This window comes from Numida meleagris, chromosome 5, assembly GCF_002078875.1.
Source record: "Numida meleagris isolate 19003 breed g44 Domestic line chromosome 5, NumMel1.0, whole genome shotgun sequence".
Taxonomy (NCBI): Eukaryota; Metazoa; Chordata; class Aves; order Galliformes; family Numididae; genus Numida; species Numida meleagris.
In genome coordinates, this window is record NC_034413.1 from 67,617,327 (window position 1) to 67,640,925 (window position 23,599).

The 23,599-nt window shown below is 37.8% G+C and overlaps 1 protein-coding gene across 3 annotated transcripts in view; it reads left to right on the plus strand.

Annotated features, from left to right (window-relative positions):
- ARHGAP15 (Rho GTPase activating protein 15) overlaps window positions 1–23,599 on the plus strand; it is a 317,669-nt gene that overhangs the window by 180,778 nt on the left and 113,292 nt on the right. For all 3 annotated transcript variants that reach the window (XM_021399416.1, XM_021399417.1, XM_021399415.1), the window contains exons 9-10: window positions 4,190–4,312; window positions 13,159–13,257. In XM_021399416.1, the coding sequence (XP_021255091.1) occupies window positions 4,190–4,312; window positions 13,159–13,257 (222 nt within the window). The remainder of the gene's footprint in view (window positions 1–4,189; window positions 4,313–13,158; window positions 13,258–23,599) is intronic.

Consider the following 23,599-nt stretch of genomic DNA (forward strand, 5'->3'; position numbering starts at 1 on the left):
TTCTTTCTTTCTTTCTTTCTTTCTTTCTTTCTTTCTTTCTTTCTTTCTTTCTTTCTTTCTTTCTTTCTTTCTTTCTTTCTTTCTTTCTTTCTTTCTTATCTCTTAATACCTGCGGAATAAATAAATACCTAATATAGTGACCAACAATTTTTTTTTTTTTTTTTAATATATATCTGAGGGGACCCAGTTTATTCCAAACCAAATGCGAGCTTATGTAACTCCAAGCCTGTGTGTGGTCCAGGTATGTTTTTGCTTCTGGGTTGTAGTATCCTGCACCCACTTCCAGCATAAGAAATTTAGCATTATATTGTACTTACCATTGGGTTTCCCCCTATGTCTACTGTAAAAATGTCCTATCTCATATAGTTTTTTTATCTCCCTCGAACATTATTAGCAAGATGCAAAAATACTTAAGAGTCTGTGTGAAGGTAGGGGAATTATGCTTCTGTTCTGTGTTGGTTTTGAGGCCCTTGTGTGGATCTGTCAGTGCGAGTAGCTTCAGAAACGGAGGATATCAGTTTATTTAGTGCGAAGAATCAAATGGCACACCTGTGCAATTTATGCCTGGGATTTGAGAACAAGCATCAGATTTATTTCCTATTATTTACACTAAGAACCTTAAGTGTCCTGTTTTTCTTCAAAAACTGTGCTGAACTGCTTTCCACTTTTTTACACTGCCTGAAGCTAATCAGCTTTCTTCCATGGAGGAGTCTTCTGCCCAAATCCACAACATGAAATTTTAAAAGGAACCTACTACAAACTATATATATATTTATTGTGGCTTTTCAGTTTTCTAACTGATTTTTTTTCTCTCTTGAAAGTAGCATTTGGTCGTCTTTGTACTTCCAAATATAATAGCAAAGTAATTTTAATGATATTGTGAGAAGAATGGTTTGGCCAGAGAAGGGTTATTTCTAAATGAGATCCTAACAAGAATATTTCTGGCTAAGCTTGGTTTTGGAACATGCTATCTAAACCCTTGAATTTCTGGGAGATATGGAGTTTCCCTCTGGTGAGTCATGCTTAATAGAATAAAATGAGAAATTCATCAAAATTGGCTTTGCTGCTCTTTTTAGCTATGTGCTATAGCACACAACCTATAAAATACAAAACATCCATGACAATAATTATTCCTACCTCTAGATGTAGTTTTAACACCATAATTGCTGTTTAAGGTATGAAAATTCTGGCTGTGTTAATGCATCTTTCTAAGCAAAGGGATCTTTACCCTGTTATCAAATCCTAGCTTGCCCTATCTTACTGTTTGTAGAATTACCATATTCACTTCAGTTAAAATATTTTAATAAATTTTGTGTACATTTAGAGCTAAGAATGTACTTAAGGTGGGCATAAAGCTTTTCAGAATCCTGCAGAATGGGAAATGTGGCAGGCATCTGAAGTCACTCCGGAGCTATTTTCACTCCTGCATCATTTGCAATTGGTAAGCTTCACACTGTTAGTCAGGAAAAACCAAATCTACGTATGAATTGCTGTGGACAGAATGACCCGAAGCAACAAGAGAGTCCCAAAACTAAGTACAATTCACTTCACTGTTTCAAAGTACCATTAAGATGCAGAATTAGAAACATCCATTTGTTGTTCTTTTTATAGCACGGCCAAGTGACTTGGAATTTTAGCTTGTCCCTGCCAAGGATTGCTCAATTTTGAACAAAAAGTCCTCAACTATAATGTTAAAAAAGCACCAGCCATCAGTTGAATGCTAATCTTTATATTCTATGATACATTGCTCCAAGAATGCTCCATTAAAAAAATGTGAATTCTATTTTTCATAAGTGATGGATTATTGTACCAAGCTGTGTATTTTCCAGTAAAGTGTCCTTTTATTTGTCCTGTGCGATTACTAGTTTGTGGAAGTATGTGTGGGGTCATTTTAGTGCTGTGGGAAAATGGAGCACTCTTCTGTTAAAATCAGTAGTGAAATCAGAAGCAAACTATGCTCTGATCATCATAGGCATGTGTTTAAATATTGCTTTCCTTAATTGGCTGTGTTCTATTTACTTAAAATGAACAATTTGGCAAGTTTTTCTCCCTTGACAACAGCAAAGCGTAAACCATTTTATAAGTTTGGCTGTTAAAATCAGATTTGTAATGTAAACCACAATATTCCAGGGTTATTATCGTTGCTTAACCAGTTATTTTAGCTTGCCATTGTTTTAGACTTGTGCACCTTTTAACATTCTGGTTCTGTTTATACCCTGTGCAAAACTTCTTACTATAAAATGGCCCAATAATTTTGATTATGGTTTGCTTTCTGCAAATCTCTCCCCTGAATCCTCCATATGAAGATCGCTGCATTGTAGAAGAGATCTGCTCTGGGCAGGAGATGTTATCTGCGGTACTTAGAATCGTAGAATTCTTAGAGTTGGAAGGAACCTTTAAAGGTCATCTAATCCAGCTCCCCTGCAATGAACAGGGACATGCACGGCTCCATCAGGTTGCTCACGGCCTGATCCAGCCTCACCTTGAAAGTCTCCAGGGATGGGGCATCAACCACATCTCTGGGCAACCTGTTCCATTGCCTCAGCACCCTCATCATAAAAGACTTTTTCCTTACATACAACCTAAATCTGCCCCCTTTAAGCCTAAATCCATTTTCCCTTGTTCTGTCACCACAGACCCTGCTAAAGAGTCTGTCCCCTTCTTTCCTGTAGCTCCCTTTAGATGCTGACAGGCCACTCTCAGGTCACCTCTCAGCCTTCTCTTCTCCTGGCTGAACAGGCCCAGCTCTCAGCCTGTCCTTGCAGGAAAGGAGTTCCAACCTTTGGATCATTTTTGTGGCCCTCCTCTGGGCACACTCCAACAGGTCCATGTCTTTCCTGTACCAAGGACTCCACATCTGGACACACTACTCCAGATGAGGCCTCACCAGCACAGAGCAGAGGTGCAGGATCCCCTCCCTCGCCCTGCTGGCCACACTGCCTTTGATGCAGCCCAGGATATGGTTGGATTTCTGGGCTGTGAGAGCACATTTCTGGCTCATGTCCAGCTTCTGTTCCAGCAGTACCCCACCAGGTCTTTTTCAGCAGGGCTGCATTCAATGCTTTCGTACCCCGGCTTGTCTTGGTAATGAGGGTTGCCTCGACCCAGGTGCAAGATCTTGCATTTGGATTTGTTGAACCTCATGAGGCTCACCTGGGCTTCTTGGAAGTTCTACAGAAAGGGAAAATGGATCAGCTCCTGCAAGATCAGCTTGTGGAGAATCTCTGCTTTGGTGGGTTTTTAATGTATCCATTTATTTATTTGTTTGTTTGTCTATGTATTTCTGTCTCAGGTAACAGAGCCCATGATAAGGGCTAGACAAGGGTTCTGAGTCTCAGGTGGCTTGTCAGAAATTTCTAAAAATCTGTTTGCCTAGGGAAACCTTTGGAGAATATCTTCCCATGGCTTCTCTGTTTCTTCTGGAGCATCCAGCCACGAGCAGAATTTCTTCTTGCTGCTAATACTGCCTATTTTCATAGCTATGATGGTGCCCTGTAAGCACCTCAGCAGAGAAGAAGTTAAATTTATGCCTTTGAAACTTCCTCCAGGGGATTTTCTGCAGCTGGGTTCTATGTCTTTTTGACACAGAGCAGGAATAAATTGAGCTCAAAATGTTTCTCAGTTTGGTAAATGCCTAAATATAATAAAATATAATCATTAGGACGGGAATACTTTTCTTTCCATAAATTAATGCATCTTGCACACATTTCGTGGCATGCAGCCATGTTTTCTGTAACTGCATTAAATATATATATAACGCTTAATCCATCTTGGCAAGAGAACTCAGTCCTTCGCTAGTGGTGTAACCATCCATCCTTTCTCTTAGCAAGCAGTGTGGAGCTAATAGTGCATAGCACACTTTGAGTCCGGGCTTTTAGTTGAAAAATCATCCATGTGAAACTTGTGGAATTCCTGAGCATTTCATGAGTAAACTGGTAGCCATCCAAATACTTATAGGCAATAAAAAATACAGCTCTGTGACTAACCAGCAGAGTGAACTCATCATGTTTATTCAGAAATGTATTACTCAGATGCACTGTTCTGTCCAACCAGCTACACTGCTGACCTACCGCATGACTTTGCTAGGGTGGTTTTGGCCATTGCTTTCCAAGAATATTTGAGCAAACTGTTTTTATTAATACTTTATAAATAAAATTTCACTGGAGCTTTTTCTTTTGTTTTCCTTTAGTTTTCAGACTGAACTACAGTGCTTCTGACTCAAATGACAGAAACCGAGTTAAAAGCAGGCTAAAGAAGTTTATCTCCCGAAGACCATCCTTGAAAACATTGCAGGAAAAAGGACTGATTAAAGGTGTGTTCTCTTTTATAATTTTTGGAGTTAAAAGTAAAAATTTACAAATGAATTTGCTTCTTTCACTCTCAGCTAAAGGCGTAGGTGCATCAGACAAATGGTTTTGTTGATGTTTCTCAGAAAGTGTACACTGCTGAACTGTAATGAAAAAATCAGCATATGGTTACATATATCTGTGCTATTTGAATACTTAAATTTTTCTTCTTTCCTTTGCTTTTGGTAGAAGCCCGTTCACCTAACGTAGTCAGTCACCATGCACCATGCAAATCAGTGTGATGTACAGCCCCATTTCTTTTTAGGAAAAGCATGCTGATATAGCTTGCTATTTAGAATAAGCAGTAGGAACTTCAGATGCTGTGCTGGCTAATTTGTTTTCTAGGCTCGGCTGGGATGCTTCCTGCTCTCTTCCCATTATTTTTCTAACTTGCCAACAAAATACATTTTTAACAACTTAAAATTTGTGCCAGTGAATAATAAATGCTTTGAATCAGAGATCTTTTCCTGCTTCCCTTTCTTATGAAGTTGGTCAGACGTCACTTTCACGTATCCTTAAAAAATGGTTGCTTGGATAAAAAGTCTTTGCGAGATTATCCACAAAGTATTCTCCTAAGAAGCTGGTAGTTAACTTGAAGGCAGTAGCATGCTGACCACTAATAATCAAGCAAAGGCATGTTTTCAAATATTGTCTGGAATAATGCTTTAGAAATTTACGCACTCCCAAATTATTATGTGTGAAACCCACAACTGCACATGCAAATTGACAAGAAAAAGGCATTTTGCCAGCAGCCCTTGTCAGTCTCTGGAGTGTGAGTTTTCCAGTGGTGTGTCAAAAATGGCAAGGGGTGTTTCTGGTGTGTGTGAAACTGGTCTGTCCTGAGCCAAGAGACTGACCCCAGCCAGCACAAGCTCATAAAGCCCAAGAGTTAAACTCCAGCTGGGCCCTTTGTCTGAAGAGAAAGAGGGGACGTTATGAGTTAACTTTGTACGTATTAGGTATGTGAAAAAATGTTCAGCAAGATGTTTCTTCCTCTGAGAAAGTCTTCAGTGTCTAAAACCATTATGTGCCTTAACAGTGGGCTTCTGCTTCTAACTTCTACAGATGCTTTAAAAATGCCATAGATACAAACACATGGGTGTGAGTGTGCCCAGCTTTCACGATCTGTCCTTAAACAGTTGTACTGTCTGACTTCACTACATCAGAGGGTATTGCCTCTTTGAAGTACTCTGTGGGTTAAGGCTGGGAGGGTGGGTGGGATTTGATTGCATCCCATTAGTTTGTTTCCGTTATTACAGTAATAGAGTAGAAATCTATAGTCTTTTAATTTAAGTGTGTCTTTTTTTTTTTTTTTTTTTAGATTAATAAAGTGAGGCTGATGAATCTCCTGTGGTGTTACATAGGGATCAGATGTGATCCCTGCTAACAAATCCAGATTCATTAGCATAACTCAAATCCATCCTCTAATATATCTCTCTAGGAAAGCCAGATGCATTTGATTTGGTTACACTTGTGTTAAGCTCTTGATTCATAAACATAGCTTGGTTCTACCTGAGATAATCTTCTATGGAAAGCCAAGATGTATGATTTGGGGCACAGTAACTCAGAATTGGTACTTGGCACGGTTTTATTACTGAACTAATGTTACCATAAAGAAAACATGTTAGTTATATACCATGCAGTTTCATTAGGATTAGGTTTTGGCCATGCAAATGAGGCAGGATTCGTTAGCGCAGCTTAATTCCACTCTACAGTAAGTCTATGTGAAATGCACATTCGATAAGGTTCCTCCATTGTCTTCACCAGAGTTTATCCCTTAATCTGTTAAAATGTTATGAAAATGCAGTTGCAGTGTTTGTACGTAGACTACTTTAAAATGTTAATGTTTAGATTCACATTAGAATATTTTTAAATCACAAAATGCAACCAGCAAATGAAAAATTAAAAGATTGTAATACAAAATTTGGCAAGATCCATCTATTTATTTTTTTCTAAAGGTGAATGAAATGGCTGCAGATACCTCTCAAAACTGTTTGCTTGTTTCTTAGGGGAAAAACCGTTAACCAGTTTTTACAGGAAAAAATTCCTCCAGCTCTGAGAACACTCATACTAACTTTTATCCCGTAGGGAAATGCTTCTGTCAGAATTGCAAATCCCTTAAAATAGGGACTCATAATAAAAGTGTGTCTAAAGCCTTGCAGGACATCTCGGTACCAAATTTCTGACAAAGGGCTGTTCTGTGTGCTAGCGAAGAATTGATATAAATATCTATGAAGCGTGTGGTGTTAATTACTCTAAAGCAGTGGCACTGTAGGTGATGTGAAAACCTTCACTTTTCATCAAGTGCTATTCATATTTGCCAAGGGCACTATAAAGCTCTCAAATCTATATTGATTTTTTACATTGTATGTCACGTTGGAACCAAAACTCCAATAAATTTAACACGTAAATTATAGTCATGAGTAAATACATTTTAAGGTGGTAAGTTCACTTAAACACAGTTCTGCGAGCTGTTAGTCACTGATGTGTACACACTTGGCCAGAAGACTCGACACATTTCTCCGCGTTAACCAAATTTGGGAATACAGGCTTCAAAATTAAATAGCAGTTTGATCTCCTGGGGTACTTTGTTCTGCCAACACTATTATCAGAAAATCTAGGAATTATGTGATTGTCATTTAACTCTTAAAAAAACTTTGTTCGTGTAAGATGTAGCAAAGATCTGTAGTGAATAAAGTGGGTGTTTAGCGGATGGGTAGAATAAGAAATAGGTGGATGATAATCAAGTAAGGGAATGTGAGCAATGTGTAAATGTTAGTTGTTTGGTTGTTATGCTACTCTTTTGCCTATGAGAAGCCCATATGTGAAGAGCACATTGGCTCCATTTGTTGCAATGGGCTGGTACATGGGGCTTTTCATGCTCCAGTGAGTGCTCTAATGAAGATTGCCAGGCCTCACAGTTCATGCTCACACAAAATTTATTTGGTATGGAAGAATTCTGAATAATTTTTGAGGCAATGTGTAATGCAGTATTTTTGTGTACGGTGTAAGGAGCCTATATGCACTCTATCTTTGTGCGCATCTACATGCACCCAAAGCTTGAAATAATGAGAGGCGTGTTCCATGCCTGCCATTTTAACGATGTTATTTCAAGAATAGCTGTGTTCAAATTTATTTGCTAGGTCAGGGGTTCTCAGTTCCTTGGGATTGAAATATTCTCAGAATTTACAGAATCTGCACTAATATGCTAGAAAAATAATATATAAATCTTCTCTTTTAGAACTTCTTTATAGTCCATAATTGAACTTTGATCTTTATGTTTGAGCATTGTCATGATTTAATATTAACCCAAATGAATTGCCAACCTTCAACTTGATATTGGCCGGCTAACTTCCTGATTTCTGAGCCTCTTTAGTCCGGGAAAAAAAAGAAAAAGCTTCTATGAAACGGTGACTTTAAAGCTATGGTAGTTGTACTGGCAATAGACTATCACAAAACACACTTTCCGTAAATGATAAATAGATAATTAAATGAAAACATTAATAACAACTTATAAATGATGCTGTGGGAAATGAGGACAATACAGCTGGCGAGAAACTCACCTAGGGTTTTGTTGCTGTTGTTGTTGACTTATTTTTTCCAAGTGTAGATAAAGAAGGAGGTTTATAGAACTTATTTTGTAAGTTAAAGAACAAAGCATGAAAATTGGAATGGTTACAAATCTTTCAAGATGAATCTAAAAGCCATTCAATTGCTGGTGAAAGGAACTAGCTGTGATGTGGCTTGATAGCCTATAGGACAAGGCTGAGCACATGTTGGTGGTTGTGCAGATAGCACCACAAAGATCACCAGTTATTTCATTTCCAGACAAGGGAAAACGTCATAATTGCCTCATATGTCTCATTGGACCTTGGAGTAATTCAACGTAGTGAATGCAATGCTCATGGGAAGTCCAAATGCGGAGATTAAGATTTCCTTTTTGATGCATTCTGTAATTCTTCTGGGTTATAAAAAAACCTAGCAACTGATTTGGTGCCCATAATAACTTAGGAAAAGTTAGGAAATATTTCCTTTGATTTGCAGAGGCAGTGGGTGTGCCATAAGGATATTTCTCTCTTTGACCACTACATGGACTTTTTAATCTTTTTCCAAACCCACTGGATGGCCGAACACTGGGCAAAGCGATATTTCCATTGACACTACTCTAATCATGACATAATGATCAGAAATCATTCTCATAATTTAAAAGCATCTCATTTTTGAGACCTGCTTTAAGAAGAGGTACAGCAGCCTTACACTCTTTGAATTTAAATGAACTCTTGTCTCCAATAATACACCATAATTTCTTAAAAGAGACGAGTGTCTACAGTACTCTCTATTTTCCCTTTTTTTTCTGAGAAAGTAAAACAAATCTTGTAGCTCATATGCCACTTAATAGTAACTGTTCACAAATGTAATTTTTATTTAATTGATGACCACCACAGATCAACGGTATATAGTAAATCTCCCTGTTAAAAGGACTGGCAAGAATCCCAGCTAGCATAAATCAGGGGAGCTCCGTTGACAACCTTGCTGACTTCAGTCAGCTGAGAACCTGGCCCACTTATTGTGTAAGCATTGTGGTGTTACTTGGAGCCCCAGTCGGTGAAGAGCATGATTTTAATGTCTGACTTGGTATTCTGGCTCTACTCTTGGAGCAGCCAGAAGTCACCTATCAGAATGTAATCCTTTCGACCACCTCCATTCTTCTTCCAAAAAATTAATTGCTGTGGTGCTTGCTGTCCTGTCTCCCTCTCTGCTCATACTTCTTTTTTTTTTTTTTTTTTTTCTCTTTTCCTTCTCTTTTCCCCTCTTCCTTCCCAACCTTCAAGAAGGTACAAAGAAAGCAAACCACACAGATATCAATACAAAGCTCTGGTAGTCCAGCAGTTCAAATCCAGATGTAGTGGATTTCACTTTGCAAGTATTTCCTCCTGAAAGGAAATTAGCTATATTACATAGATATACTTCATGTTTTTAAAACCATAAGCATGATACCATTATACCTTCTGTTGTGTCAGAATTTGTGAGAATTTGAGTCCGAGAATTTGGGATGTTAACAATTCTCTACCCATTCTATTTTTTTTTTTTTTCCCCCATTGAAAATACAGAAACATGAGTTCCTTCCCAGTGTGGCCACATCTCAACCATGTACACCAAAAACAGTCAAACAGTTAAACAATGACATTCTCAGTGAGGATGTGGCTTTTGTGATTTTGTTTTAATTGTTTCTTTTCCAGAAGTATTGTCTCTCCTAGGCTGGGATTCTGCAGTTCAGGATTAGTGGCTTTGCTGCAGCCTGTGAAAGCTGCTCAAAAACAGCAACTCTGTCAGGCTCAGGAGATCTTGAAGCTCCCCCAGAACAAACAATTCATTGCAGCTGTAATCTTCATTTTATATTATACAACTTGTGAATGTCCATTCCCTCCTCTTCTGGTGTCTCATTTCATATCTGTGTGCAACGCTGTCACACGCCCTACCATCCTGAGTAGAAGGTTCAGTGCACAGATACCAGGGATGTGTAATGTAAACCATACCACCAAACTTATTGTGAATATATTGCTCTTCTTAAAAATGCTTGTTGTTTTTTCATACTACAGTATTGACTAACTGTCTGCGTTTGATGTATGGTTTACCAGCCTGATGTAGACTTATGGTTAGAGCTTAACTTGTTAGTTCTGCTTTTGCAGCCAATTCAGAATAACTACAGATGCCCCAAGATATTAAAATTGACTGCTCAAATGGACTCAGTGTGGGAGTTTCATTGGTTTTAAATTGATAACAGCTGAAAGAGTGAATGATTAAAGCTGTATATGGGCATAGTATGCAGCTCCTTTGTACAAGCTCTTGTGAACAGAATCCACTGTATGGGAATTGCCTTTGTTCTAATAAAAGATATTTCTGAACAATTGTTAGTTTAAATTTTTAAATGATGAAACAAGAGCATTTCAGGAGCCTATAGAGGAAATAATTCCTGAGAAACTGGAATAACTCTGAGAAGATAAAGTGGATTTCTATTCAGAGGGGAGCATTTAAAGTTAAGTAGCATTCCATAAGGTGGTAATTGTGTCTATTTCCCAGGCATTTGAGTTAAATAAGCTGGATAGGAAACATAAACTGTCATAACAGGAGGTTAGGAGTGTTGTGTACATCTTTTTTTTTTCAAGTCATAAAAAATGAAGTTTTGAAGGGCCTTATCACAAATAAATCAAACAAGGGCTTTTTTGCTTCCTTTATTCCTTTGGGAGCAGTTCCTATTCTTTGAAAAAATGTTCTGGATAGTTTCTCCTCAAACTAGATTTGAATGCACAAGCTTATAAAAAGAATAAGAAACAAATATTTATATCTTACTTACACATCAATCTAGCGTACAAAAATTAGTAACTTGCCATTCAGATAAAATATAACAAACAAATATAAAGTGATTTTTTCTCAGCCATCCCTATGACCTCTAAGAGTGTAAACACGGTGGTTGTAACTCCTGCAATTCCCATGTTTATGTACAGAAACAGATCCAGCAAAAATCCATTGGCTAGGTACAGCCACAGGAGCCTGTGGTTCAGGAGCACCCAGAATTCAGAATATTTGGATGGCTTATTAGGTCAAGTACTTCAAAACTATAAGGTGTGACTATATGTGTATATTGAAAGGTACATAGAATGGGATTAAATCATTTACTGGGGAAGGTACAGATTGCACATCCAGAAAAGGGGAGATGGACTAGGTGAGAACTGCGAATCCGTTTCCAGACTTATCAAAATTTCCTCCCAGGAACAGCAAGTGTTCTGCATTCATACTAAAGAATGAAAGGCTAACTGCAAAATCCTCCAAGCGATTATGAAGCGGTTATAATGGAGATGTTGCTGAACGTCTTTGCGTTCAATTCCATTCAGCTCTTCACATACTTCCCATTTAAACACAGTGTAGCTCCTTGCCTGTTTTATTCCTGAAATTGTTTACAAATGTCTTTGTTTTTCACTTCTTTTTAACATAATTTACATGGGAGAAGATTCCGTCTTATGCAAAGAATTTGACAGGTCTTTGCTAAAATTCTTAAAAAAAAAACAATTACGATGTCAAAAGAGGAAGTGCTAGTACTTTTTAATCATAAATCTCTGTATATGCAATTACCACTGAAGGCAGCTATAAATGTTTTATGAAGAATATGTAACCAGACTGTGCTTTGTCAGAAACATAACCCCAAAACATGTAACAGCCTGTTCGCTGATGCTTAAAGCCGCACATGCACACAAACTTCTTCAGTGTAGTTCTGTGAACCCAGTCCTCCATTTCTTCTGCAGCCAAAACTATAGCTAACTTAAATTCAGGCTTTGATGTGCTCTACCAAAACGCAGACCACATGCACTGAGAGGTATATTTGGTGCATATGCCATCCTCGTTGGTACGCTGGATAAGCTTCTCTGGTGAACTCCTGCAAAGCCTTCCCTATCTTGTTTCCCTGGTTGTTCATTAGTCTGTGGTTTTTGGAAAGCAAAGGCAGTCAAGCTGCCCACGTCTAAGCTCAGTAAGAAACAGCATTGGTTAATGATAGGAAGGCGAGGCTAGTGCCATTCCAAAACAGAAAATGAACAAACAGAACTTGGTCTGGTAGCGTAAAAAAAGTTGTGCTTCTTTGAGGAAGAACCAAAGTGATTATGGTGAAAGATGGTGGGACTGTCTATGGAGAAAGTGTCCTGGTGCCACGGGAACTTGAGGACTTCAGGCAGTCCTGCTGCTCTGAGGGTGGGTGTGCTTGGTGGCTTTGCCCTACAGAGCCCAACCTTGTGCTATCTCCCCTCAGCTGTCTTTACAAACATTTTTGAAAGCCTCTGTGCCAATTTTCAAAATGTATGCTGTTGAAATGCTATATGGAGACTGTCTTTTTGGATAAATGATTGTGGTACAGGCCTATTGTTTGAGCATTTAACTGGCTCCTATTGAACAGTTTTGTTCATCCGTTTGATTCATTTTGATTCTAGCTGACAATATCCCTATTACTGATGGCTCTTTTCATAATTTCTCAAACATATAGAGTGGAAATGAGGTGGAGGAAGCTAATTAGTTATCTGAAGAGTTTAACATGATGATACGGGTATGTTTTAGGATGACCACTCTGAGTTAATTGGAACTTTCACATGATAACAGCTAAAACATAGCATTATTGGGCTGAATGCTTATTTGTCGAAAAAATAACACAAATCACCAGTTAAACTTGGTGTAACCTATACCATCCTTATCAAAAGACATTTAGTATCTTCCATTTTTCAAACAGGTAATTTGATAATCAAAACCTCCTGTAAAGGTTAGATGAAATTATATTCAGAGTCCTAATGACACAAGTTGATGAAGCCCTTGCACCCATAGAGTGGTCTGTGATGAAAGTCCACATGCATGGAAGAGGCTTGAGTGTCAAGTTTGGATCATTGGTTAATATTAGGCGGGATTTTGGGTTCAAGAAGATTATGGAGCTTTGTTTCAAAAAGAGACTTCAATCCTTTATGACATATCCAAACAAATTCCAGACACCACAGCCCGCAAGCATTAAGAAGATCATGGTATAAACGAAAATTTTAGCTTCAGCCCAGTGGATGTATATGAGTGTTACTGCGAGAAAACATCGAGAGGTTTGTTACTGGGGCTAAAGCTAATGAGCGTTAGGACTCAGAGAGGATTTCTCTCTAGCTTTGTCTGCCCTCCTTCCATACTTGAGTTTTTAATTGATATACAAGCTCAGAAAAGAGAAAAATCCTACTGCTAATATTATGTTTTAATGTATTTTTCTGTGCTTTTTTTTTTCTCCCTCAAAATGTAGATCAAATTTTTGGCTCCCATTTGCACTTGGTATGTGAACATGAGAATTCTACGGTCCCCCAGTTTGTGAGACAGTGTATAAAAGCTGTTGAAAGAAGAGGTGAGTACCTTAGTATTTAACACTATCTTTTGTTTCTCTGTTAGTACAAGAAGTTTAACCTTGTAACTCTTCTCAAATGACCAGAGTAGTCAGGTAGTTTGTTCCATAATATAGTTATGGATTGCACTATATCTCACTCTATATCTTCATTTTCATTGTGCAATAAGACATTAATAAAACCCATTCATGCTGATTATTCCTTATATCTTGCTTGACATGTTGTTATTTTAGTCTTTGTCCAGGTAAGCAAATGTTAAAAATTGATAAAATGTCAGCAACTTTCTTTTTGAAATCTCTGGTGAACATAATGTCAATATGTTTTAGTAAGTTCTGAATTGTATTCAATGAAAATTAATGTTATTCCAGTGTGACTACCAAATTTTATTTTTTTTTTAATGTTTGCAAGTGCCTAGTTTTTATTGTTACTTTAAAAAGTAATAATTCTGTAAGGATAAAGGAATGAGTATTCGTCCTCATTTAAAGTTTTGATTAGTTTAATAAGAGAGATTTTCACAGTAGAAAAGGATGTGCTTAACACCATTGCCTTTCTTCCTTCCTTTTGACTGTATCTTCTCTCACTGAAGGTCATTTTCTTTGGAAGGTACATGCGGTAGATGCAGAATCTTAAAATGTATTGTATAAAAATGTGAGGCTTCATCACCATCTGTTACAAGTTTACAACTTGTTCCAGGGATCTGGGGAAACATATATCTTGCAAAAGATAGAAAATTTATTTTCAGAATAAGACTGGGTGAACCCATTGTCACTGCCATATACTGGAGTCTCAGAACAAGAGAACCTATGACAAATAAAAAGACATTTAGACCCTTAACCACAAAGGAAAAAGCTATTTTAATTCCATCATTGTTACCTGATTTTATAGTGAAAGGTGCAATAAAACTACCCTGGAGTTTCAAACTCTGGGAAATTCATGCTTTAATTATACATCAAAGGGAGCACTGGGATATTACTATTCCCAGAATGATTGGCAGGAAGTCAGAGACTAACCAGCTGGAGACCGTTCAGTAGGGGGAGATAGTAGCATTGGTTTCTTGGAGGAAGGCTGGAGGATGGATGAAAGGAGAGAGACAAAGAACAGGGATATATGAAATGTATGAAGGGCTATTAATAGCGGAGGAATTGTAAGGAGAAATTCAGAACTTGAACAGGAAAGGCAGAGATTACATGATAAAAATGCCACACCATGTAGAACATGTCTGATTGACTGCTTGGTTCTGATCTTAGCTCTCCAAAAGATGCACTAGATATTTTAAAGATGATTTGTGGTCTCTGATCACTACTCCAGGAGAAGTAAGGCCAAAGGTCTCTGCACTGCTGAACTGTAATAGAAAAATCCAAGAAACCTCGTTAGATGTTTACTGTCTGTATGAAATATGCACAGAAGAAAATGAAAGTATCAGAGAAGAATTCATCCTTTGGAGTATTATACTATTGTACATGTGTTTCCTTCAAACTTACTGTAACACAGAGGAACTCTATCCCTTTTACATGCACAATTCAGTCTACTGTGTATGTATGTAAAAGCTAATCATATGGCACGAGATAAAAAATTTAATTTTATCACTGTATTTATGAGTTTATATTTGATATACAGTTTTTTATATTATCATTTTCTTGGATTAAGATGCTTGCATTTACTCACATTCTATTTACTCAAAGTGTTGTTTTTACTAAGTTCTGGCATAAACTATCTCAGGACAGCAGTAATTTATGTGAAGTTAAGTCCAATGTTTATGCAAGCTTCTGATGACATTTTATACTGGGGTTGGTATTAGGAAGCAGTATGTGGAGGTGCCAAGTCTCCCGGCATGGCTGAGACTCAACAGATCTGAAGTCCTCCTCTTAATGGCCAGATATGCCTCCAGCCAAGATACTCAACTGCAGAGTCATGGGAAATACTTATGTACCAATTATGGGAAAGGCACATTTAATGAAAACTGTATGTTTACTTTCATAGTCTTAGTAAGATGGCCTAAATACTCAGTACAGCTGGCATATTGGCTGTTGTAAGAAAGCTTTTTTTTTTTTCCCTGAAGTTGCTTTTTTCCTATTTAGAAAATATATCATCTACATAATGTAACTGTACCAAAAATGTTACTAGTGTGTTTCATTTAATATGTAGGATTACTGGGAAAAAAGGTCTTAGGAGACTAACCCTAAATGTCGCTTACAAAATATTCATACTTTGCTGTACGGTTGTGTTCTTATTTATGAGCTCAGAGTTTTTATTATTATTTATCTATTGATTTTCTTGTGTGTGTGTGTGTGTGATTTTTTTAAACATTATCACTGTGCACAGAAAGTAAGATCTGAATAAGCCATATTAATTAGTACATGTTTCTGTGTGGATGAGGTTACATACAATAACCAACTGTACTAATATTCTCCCACCACAGATTAAAAATGTAAAGGGTGTCATTAACTGTTGGCAAGATTTCCTGTTTAGTTACACTATTTTTAAGTGAATATCTACATTGAAATCAGAGGAATTATTCTGATCTTTTTCTGCAACTTAGATCAGATTTTGGTTGTTTGGCCCCTAGGCTATTGTTTGCTCATTCACCACTTCAGGACAGAGGTGCTTTATAGGGTCTAGTCTAAAATTTCTCACTCCATAATGCATACTTATCTGTCCAACAAGAATTCATTTGTTCAAGAGTGAATTCCACTTTTTTCAGCCTCTTTTTGTGGTTATTGAAATAAAACTGGAAAGCAGAGGGTCTTTATCCATTCAGTCAGCCATCTTGCAGAGCTGGTAGTGGAGTTTAAGACAGACAGCAATTAAAAATGTACCAATTTTTTGGACACTTGAAAGTTAATTATCACTTTTTTTTTTTTTTTAAGGGGTTGAGAAAGCTTTGTTTTTTTTTCCTCATTCTTAATTTATGCGTTCACAAATTTTGATGAAATTCGTGCCCCAAGTAGTTAAATGTACAGATCTGTGCCACTGCAGTCAAAAGCATTTTGTCGAAGAGTGTTGGACCCTTGGCATTGAATGCAGTGTCCTTGATAAAAAAATCAACTGAGTATATCGTGTGATCTGGAAAAGGAGTAATTTTGAACCATGCACTGGTCAGGTTAAAGAAATACAGTAGCTTCTCAAAGATTTCTATCATTTCACTTTGTCCTTTCTCAGGGGCCTGAAGAGAACTTTTTTCAAAGAACAGTGTATCCACGTGGGATTTTTGGGTGGGTGTTCTGGTAGTTTGCCGCCAACACCTACCTTGGATGGACCCTGACCTGTTCTGATCTGTTGACCTGCTCTTTTCAATCCATGCTTGGCCTTGTCCCCAGGAGGTGTCTGGTGGGAAGCATCAAGCCCACAGAGCTGAGCCTGCGATGGTCCTCCCTGCACAGAGTCCATGTGCCATGTGCTCCTGCCAAGGGTGGGGTCCATTGCAAGACTTCTGGTGTTTCCAGGCCAGATATGATTTCCAGTCATTTCTCGAGTCTCTTGTTTATTTTGTTATTCGTGACCCTTTAAATGTCCTGGCTGTTTTTTGCATTTTTTAAAGTAAGTGAAAGGCATGAGTAGAACGCATACAAAAAATAAAAATATCGGTCTGCATTGTACCTAAACAAAATGCCATCCAGTACTTCTCACAGTAAAGTTTTATCGTGTGAAAGTAGCCTGATATGAAACTCTTTTCCAGGGATGATCATCTGTCTGTGTGTCTAATGACAGAGTAAATGAACACCCCAAGCAGTCAGTATCCTAAAACTACTGGGGGTATCCAGTGTACTTCTGATTTTGTAAAGAAATACAGTACTAATGCTCCAGGGAAATATGATTGAACTTTCATCTCTCTTTTGAAATGTCCTTCATTTTCTCCCTCTATTCCCAAATCCACGTTAGCGCTCTCAAATCAGCGTAAATGCCTTAAAAATGACACTGCAGGCAGCAAATCTCATGATTACAGGTACAGTTTTTGTTCTAAGCTGTACATTGCAGACATTGTTTTCTGTTGCTTTTCTTGGAGCACAGGATGCTCTGACAGGAATGATACACAAAATTACATATTTGATTCAATGCCTAAAAGCCACCCTGGGATCCATAACCTTGCTTAAAGATTTAAGGAAGACCTTTAGTCCACTTCTGAGGAGGTTCTTAGCTTAGAAAACTTTATCTTTCAACTTTACTTCTTAGCAGCTGTTATGTTTTTTTGCTGTCGTTTGTTTGACAGGATCCAGTTATAGGTTCCGATGTCTGTTTAAAGAAACAGGGAGGTTGTTGGCTTTAAAATTCCCTTACTGCTTGTGTGTTCAACATTTTCCCAGGCTTTTCTACATAGTTTGCCAAGTAAAGGGACTGACCTTTTGTAGCAAACACTTTTTCATTTCTAAATGCTCACTTTGATTTTTGTCCCATTTTATGCTCATTCCAAACTGTTTACAACCCACTAAAAATGACTGTGAATTATATGTTTGTGTAATGGATTCCTTTTGTGGTTGGAGTGGAATGTTTACTTTGAACAATTAGTTATCTTTGGGCAGATTATAGTGACCTGAAAAAAGAATAGCTAAAATTATTATAGTACCTTAACTATTTCCTTTTGTTATCTTCTCTGTTTGGCCAATGTATTATTTACTGGGTTTCATTGCTCTGAGCCCCAGTGAACAAATCATGTTAAATGAGAACGGGGACAAAAACCCCAAAGTGTGGGGCTCTTGTCCTGAGGGGAGGGCTTTTGCTTGGGTTGGGCTGGGTCCTTGAGCAAGGCTTCAGAAATGACCATTAGGCCCCAAGAGGATGGATGGGTGCACAGCTTTCAGGGGACACAGTTTTTTGCGAGAAAAGTTTTAAGTCGAAAATCAGATTTCTCAAAACACATCCGGAGTTTGACACCTCAATGCATCTAAAATTGATATTCAGTTTGGCTTTAACTACAGTTTGATTTGGCATAATATTATTGTAGGATTGCACGCGCACTCGAAGTCCCATACTCCAGAATTTTTAGTGTTTGAGGGAGAAAATGTCTTGAGTAAAGATAGAGTACCTTATGGGGTGCAGTAAAGAAATACAGTCATCCTGATGAAGACAAACGAAGATTAAAAAGGTATTTTAAACTGTCTCACCTCCCAAATGCCATTCTGCCCCATGACAGAAGGTTGTGTCCTTTCATCTGTTTTATCTCTTAATCTAAATGCTAAAGTGCAGCTAAAAGCACTTTAAAACCTATATATATTAGAAAAAAAAAAGTGAAATATTACCTTCTAAATCTTTATGCTTTAAAGGTAGTCAGTATTCTGGTAGAAAGTTTACATAGGGGAGATTCCCTTATCTTAAGGAATTAAGAAAGGAGGAAATGAGTTTTAAAAATATAAAGTATTGCGAATATACTTATATAGCTAGGAAAAAAAAAAAAGAGTATAGAACAGTTTAACGCTATCTTATTTTCTTGCGGAAGAAAACATGGCATAAGACTTGAAAAAAATCCCAGATGCCCTCGAACACTGATGACTCCCATGTGGGATCATGCGTTTTGGGCTGGTGTATGTAGTGAGTAGGTTACTGGGGAGAGGTGGGAATGACTGAAGACACGAGGCCCGTTCAGCCAAGGTATTTATCTACTGCGATACTCCATATTATTTGATTTGTATTCAGAGACTTGATCTTCTAGAGTGTGTTTAGCTTAAGCAGTTTGGTACCCACGAATACTTCAGTCCCATTCCTGAGGACCCAAAGAAGGCACTTGGAAAGTACAGGGTGGTTTTGCCAATGTATGTTCGCAATCACCATTGAACTTCTATTAACCGTCCAGTGTTCCTGGGCTACTTCCCAGCACCATTAGACCAAACCCATCAGACAGTGGCACAAAGGATAAGTTCCAACATGATTTCATTGAGAAGGGCAGCCTCAGGAAATCCATCCTGGTCACAGGGCAGCTTTATACTTCTGCCTGAGTGAGGAATTGCTCTCCCATACCAATTGTCCCCTGCACAACCATTGAAAAAGTATTTTATTTGTATTTTCTCTATCATAAATTTTGCATTGCATATTTCTATGCTCAGAGTAAGAAATTGTTCCCGAATAGTAGGCTGTTTCCTACAAGCTCAGTCACTGATGTTCTGTGCTTATTTTCCTCTAGAAAGGTATTTTCCAGTCTCTTTTCCTTCTCCCAGGCCTACACATGCTTACTTGCTTACTGTAATATAATTTTACATACTGTTTCCAGAGGCTTTAGCATTCAGTACCCTGAAAGTACAGAGATCATATTGCCCCATCAAATGATCTGAGCTCCCAGTTCTGCTAATTTTGTTCTGTTCATTCTTTCCCACTTTGGGATAATCTATTATACTTGGATCCAGGCACGCACCAAAAGCTAATACTTCCATGAAGAATGTGCAATTTGTACTGTTTAGCTTGTGATGAGATTCCTGAAGTCTTTTATGATTCTGTCTTGTTCCAAGGAGAATTCTGCTCCCAACATTTATAAGCACCGAATTAGAAAAAAAAAAAAAAGAGTAAAACAAACTGATAAAAAAAAAAATAATTAGACACACACAAAAATATCCAGAAGTTCAGCGTTCAGCAGATAAAGCATTTTTCCAGGGAATTAGTGGGTTGAAGAAAACTGTTTCTGAGGGCATTGAACTATGTTTACTTTAAAGTGGCCAACAAGCATAAACTTAAACATACAGATGAATGCAATAGAAATCAACCAAGTTCTGAGAAAAGCCCTTGTAAATTTGTGATTTAAAATGTTGTGTTTTTCCTCATCTTCTTCTGAGCAGAAATTAAGAGCAGTTGAATTTAGTGCAAACGTATTGGCAAGCTTTCTCTGCCCTGTTCTGTCTTCAGGCTCAGGCAATCCCACTATAGCCACCTTTCTTAGAGCAAGAGCCAGTTAATAGCGTTGTGCGAGGTCCAAGTCAGAATTGGCTCTGACGGGTATTCACTCTGGGGCCTCTGTGTCTGCTAGAAAGCCACATTCTGAGTTAGGAAAAATATCAAGAAGTGTCAACAGGAAACATCACGGAAGAGCATACAAGACGAATTAGAGAAAAGGAGACAACAGCAGAAAAAAAAAAAAAAAGAAAAAAAAAAAGAGCCTTGCAATGACAAGACACAAAAGAGAAAATAAATTTATATTTAAAAATTCTGAAAGCAGCTACTCAGAAGAAGAAGCCATAAAAAAGACAGGCACTCGAGCCAGTTGCTGTATCTGTCATAGCTACCTGATACCTGTTTCATTGATTAATCTGTTCCAGAGAGATGTATCCATTTCTATGAGAAAAAAAGGGGATTTGTATTTTAAGCCTTGCCAGTAACAACAAGCAGACACTCAGTGTGCACCGGAGTAACTTCTGCAATGCCTGGGCCAAATTCATGCCTTGGGTAATTTTATTGCTTTTACTGGAATTACACCAGAGATGAGTTTGGCCTTTTGCCTTTTTCTAGCATTGTATAATATATCTATTAGTGAACACGTAGAAGGAAACAGGGCATTTTGTCTTCAGAATTCTCCATAAAATCTTTTTCAACAGACATAATAAATAAAAGAAACCACTTAACCTATGAAAGAAAAAAGAATCAAACAACATTTTCTCGATATTAAAATAATGTTAATACACTTTGTAAATCAAATAGTTGACGTGTAGATGCTGAAACAAAAACTCTAGAGAAATGTAAAGCCAGCTGACTGTAACTGGTGCTCACTCTGTCCCAATGAGAACATGAAGGTCCTGATGTACCTCCTGGTCACATTGAAGGAAGCACACGCTTGAGGATATCCACCTTTGAGCCATAAAAGAAATAAATAGATAAATAAATAATTATAAATCCCCTCTTATCCTCCTGAAATGCCAAGGATGTGAGGCATCATGTCCCAGTACAATGCACGTACCATCACAGACAAGCATCTGGCAGCATTTCCACTGCAAGCCCCATTTAGTCAGACTTTGCAGTTCAGCCATTAATGGAACACTCTAGGCTAACACTTGGCAAAATGAGTCTAGCCTAGAGATGTTCACAAGGAAAAAAAAAAGTTTAAGTCCATTAAGTTCCTTTAGGGGAAAAAAAAAGGTAGTTGTACATTCAGATTCTTTCAGCATCCCTGCTCCTTAAAGTAAAATTATGGATTTTAAAGGAAATTATGAAAGCATAATTCTATACTGTATACTAATTACTTTTCCTGTTAAAAATATAAAAAATTACTACAGCTACACTATGTTTTTCAGGAAAAAAAAAGTGTAATTGCAATAAAAGAGGAGGTAAAAAGTTTTGCTGTCTGTATGCAACACGAGGGAGTCAGTTTAAAAAATCCTGTCTTCTTTTTTCTGCCTGCAATTCAAGAGAGCAAATAACTGCAGTTGTATTTTATTACTTCAATTATTTGCTGTAGCAGCTTGTGTTACATCAATGTTTTAACCGTATAATATAGCAGCCTAATGGGATGGATGCCTAAGTGAGAGAAATTGTATCAACAGAAAGCTTCAGGAGCAAGGCAGAGGGCAAAGCAAGACCAGCTTAAAAAGGAGACATTATGGTAACAGTTTCTCTTCTTTAAGACAAGTTTTTCTAAAATTTATTTTACTCCGCTCAATTTATGAAGTTGATGTTGCTAGCAATCTAGCAACTAAATCGTCCCTAAATTTGCTACTGCATGAGAAACCTCCCCAGGAATCAACAAGTCATATGAAGACCTCCGGTTGTGCATTCGCTCGGCAGATTGTTTTATTTTAATCAGTATCCTTGCAGATCATGGATGTAATTACATAGCAAACCAACTTCTTTTTGTCTTCACACAGACAAACAATGCCCACTGGTTTGAGTGGAATGACATAGACGTAAATGAGAGCAAAATGTGGCCATTTTGTTTTATAACATAGCAGAACCACATCGCTTCGATCCCTAATACCTCCAGACAGACTGATCCAGCTCTCAATGCCTCCTATGCACCTTGTTTTTCTGGTGCCAGAGATGATACATTTGAAGTACTTCAGATTCTTGCAATACAAGTATTGCTACTAGGAACTGCTTTCTCATGTTTATTCTACTTTGTAATTGATATAAGTCATTTCATTGCATAATTCCTGATATACTGAGAACAGTTCAGTAAAACAAGTGTACACTTCTCTTTATGGAAGTGAGTAAGTCCCATTTTGTGGTCAGTTGATGTTCTTCACAGTGTTGTGTTGCATCAGGGTCTTAAACTTCATGTGTTTGGATCTGATATGTAAATATGCAGATTTTTCCCTCGGGATTTCAAAAAAAAAAAAAAAAAAGGGACAAAAATTTGCTCAGTTACCCATATTGTGGACCGTTACAGGTGATACTGAGGCTCTTAACATCACCATGAAACCCTCTGAAACAACAGCAAAGTGATGACTCCTTTTCAACTTCTCTTCTCCCAGAAAATAAAAAAAAAGTCCTCAAAAGTAAGGATCAGGCTATTCCATGCCTCTTCACCCCATCCTCCCAGGAAATGTTTTCCCTACTATTTCAAACCGTATGTTTCAATTTGTCCGTCCTGACATGGGGTTACGTGACATAGCGCACCAAAGCAGCTGCCACCGCATGGCTTTCCCATGCCAGCAGCAACCACACAATGGTGTTGGAGGTACCACAGCTCTTTGTTTACTTAGAAGTGAAATAACTTTGATGAGTGCATGGTATCAGTTAGCAAGTGTTGAGTTCTTTATGGTGATATTGCTCATGTTGTCTTAAATGGAAAACGGGTAAGCTCAGAAATCTTTAATAAGAAAAGTTTCTTACTGTACTTTAAGAGATACCCTGTGGAGCCACTAGAACTAAAAATCTGTCAGCATACTTGGTAGGAACTTTGTTTCATGGTCGTCTAACTCATATGATTGAGATTAAATTGAACAAAATCTTGGCACAAAGTTTGGCAGTCGAGAAGCATTCCTCTGTTTGTGTGTAAATGTGTGTGTGTGAGAGAGAGACAGGGAGGCAGAGAGGGGGGAAATTTAGCAGTCACTCACTCGGTGTGAAATTATCAGGTGCTACATATTTTTAATAAACCTTAGTAGGAAGATAATGTACAATATCTAATGAAAATAGCTTTCACTTTAAGATAGCTGAGCATCTACTCTAGCTAATTTACCACTGAAAATAAAATCATTCAAATTCTCTATCCCAACTAATCCATAAGCCAGACTCAAATCCAGAGAGGAAGATGGCAGATTCTGGAAAGGGTGGTCATTAGGCATTCAGGTTTTCCTACATTACCACTATAGCAGAGGAGTTCACAAACTGCTTATTTAATGCCTGTCTCTGTGAACTGGGCTATTCTGATAGTGCTGGTAGATCCAGTGATGCAGCATTTTGCTTAGGTGCCCTTCTGCCCTCACTGAGCAA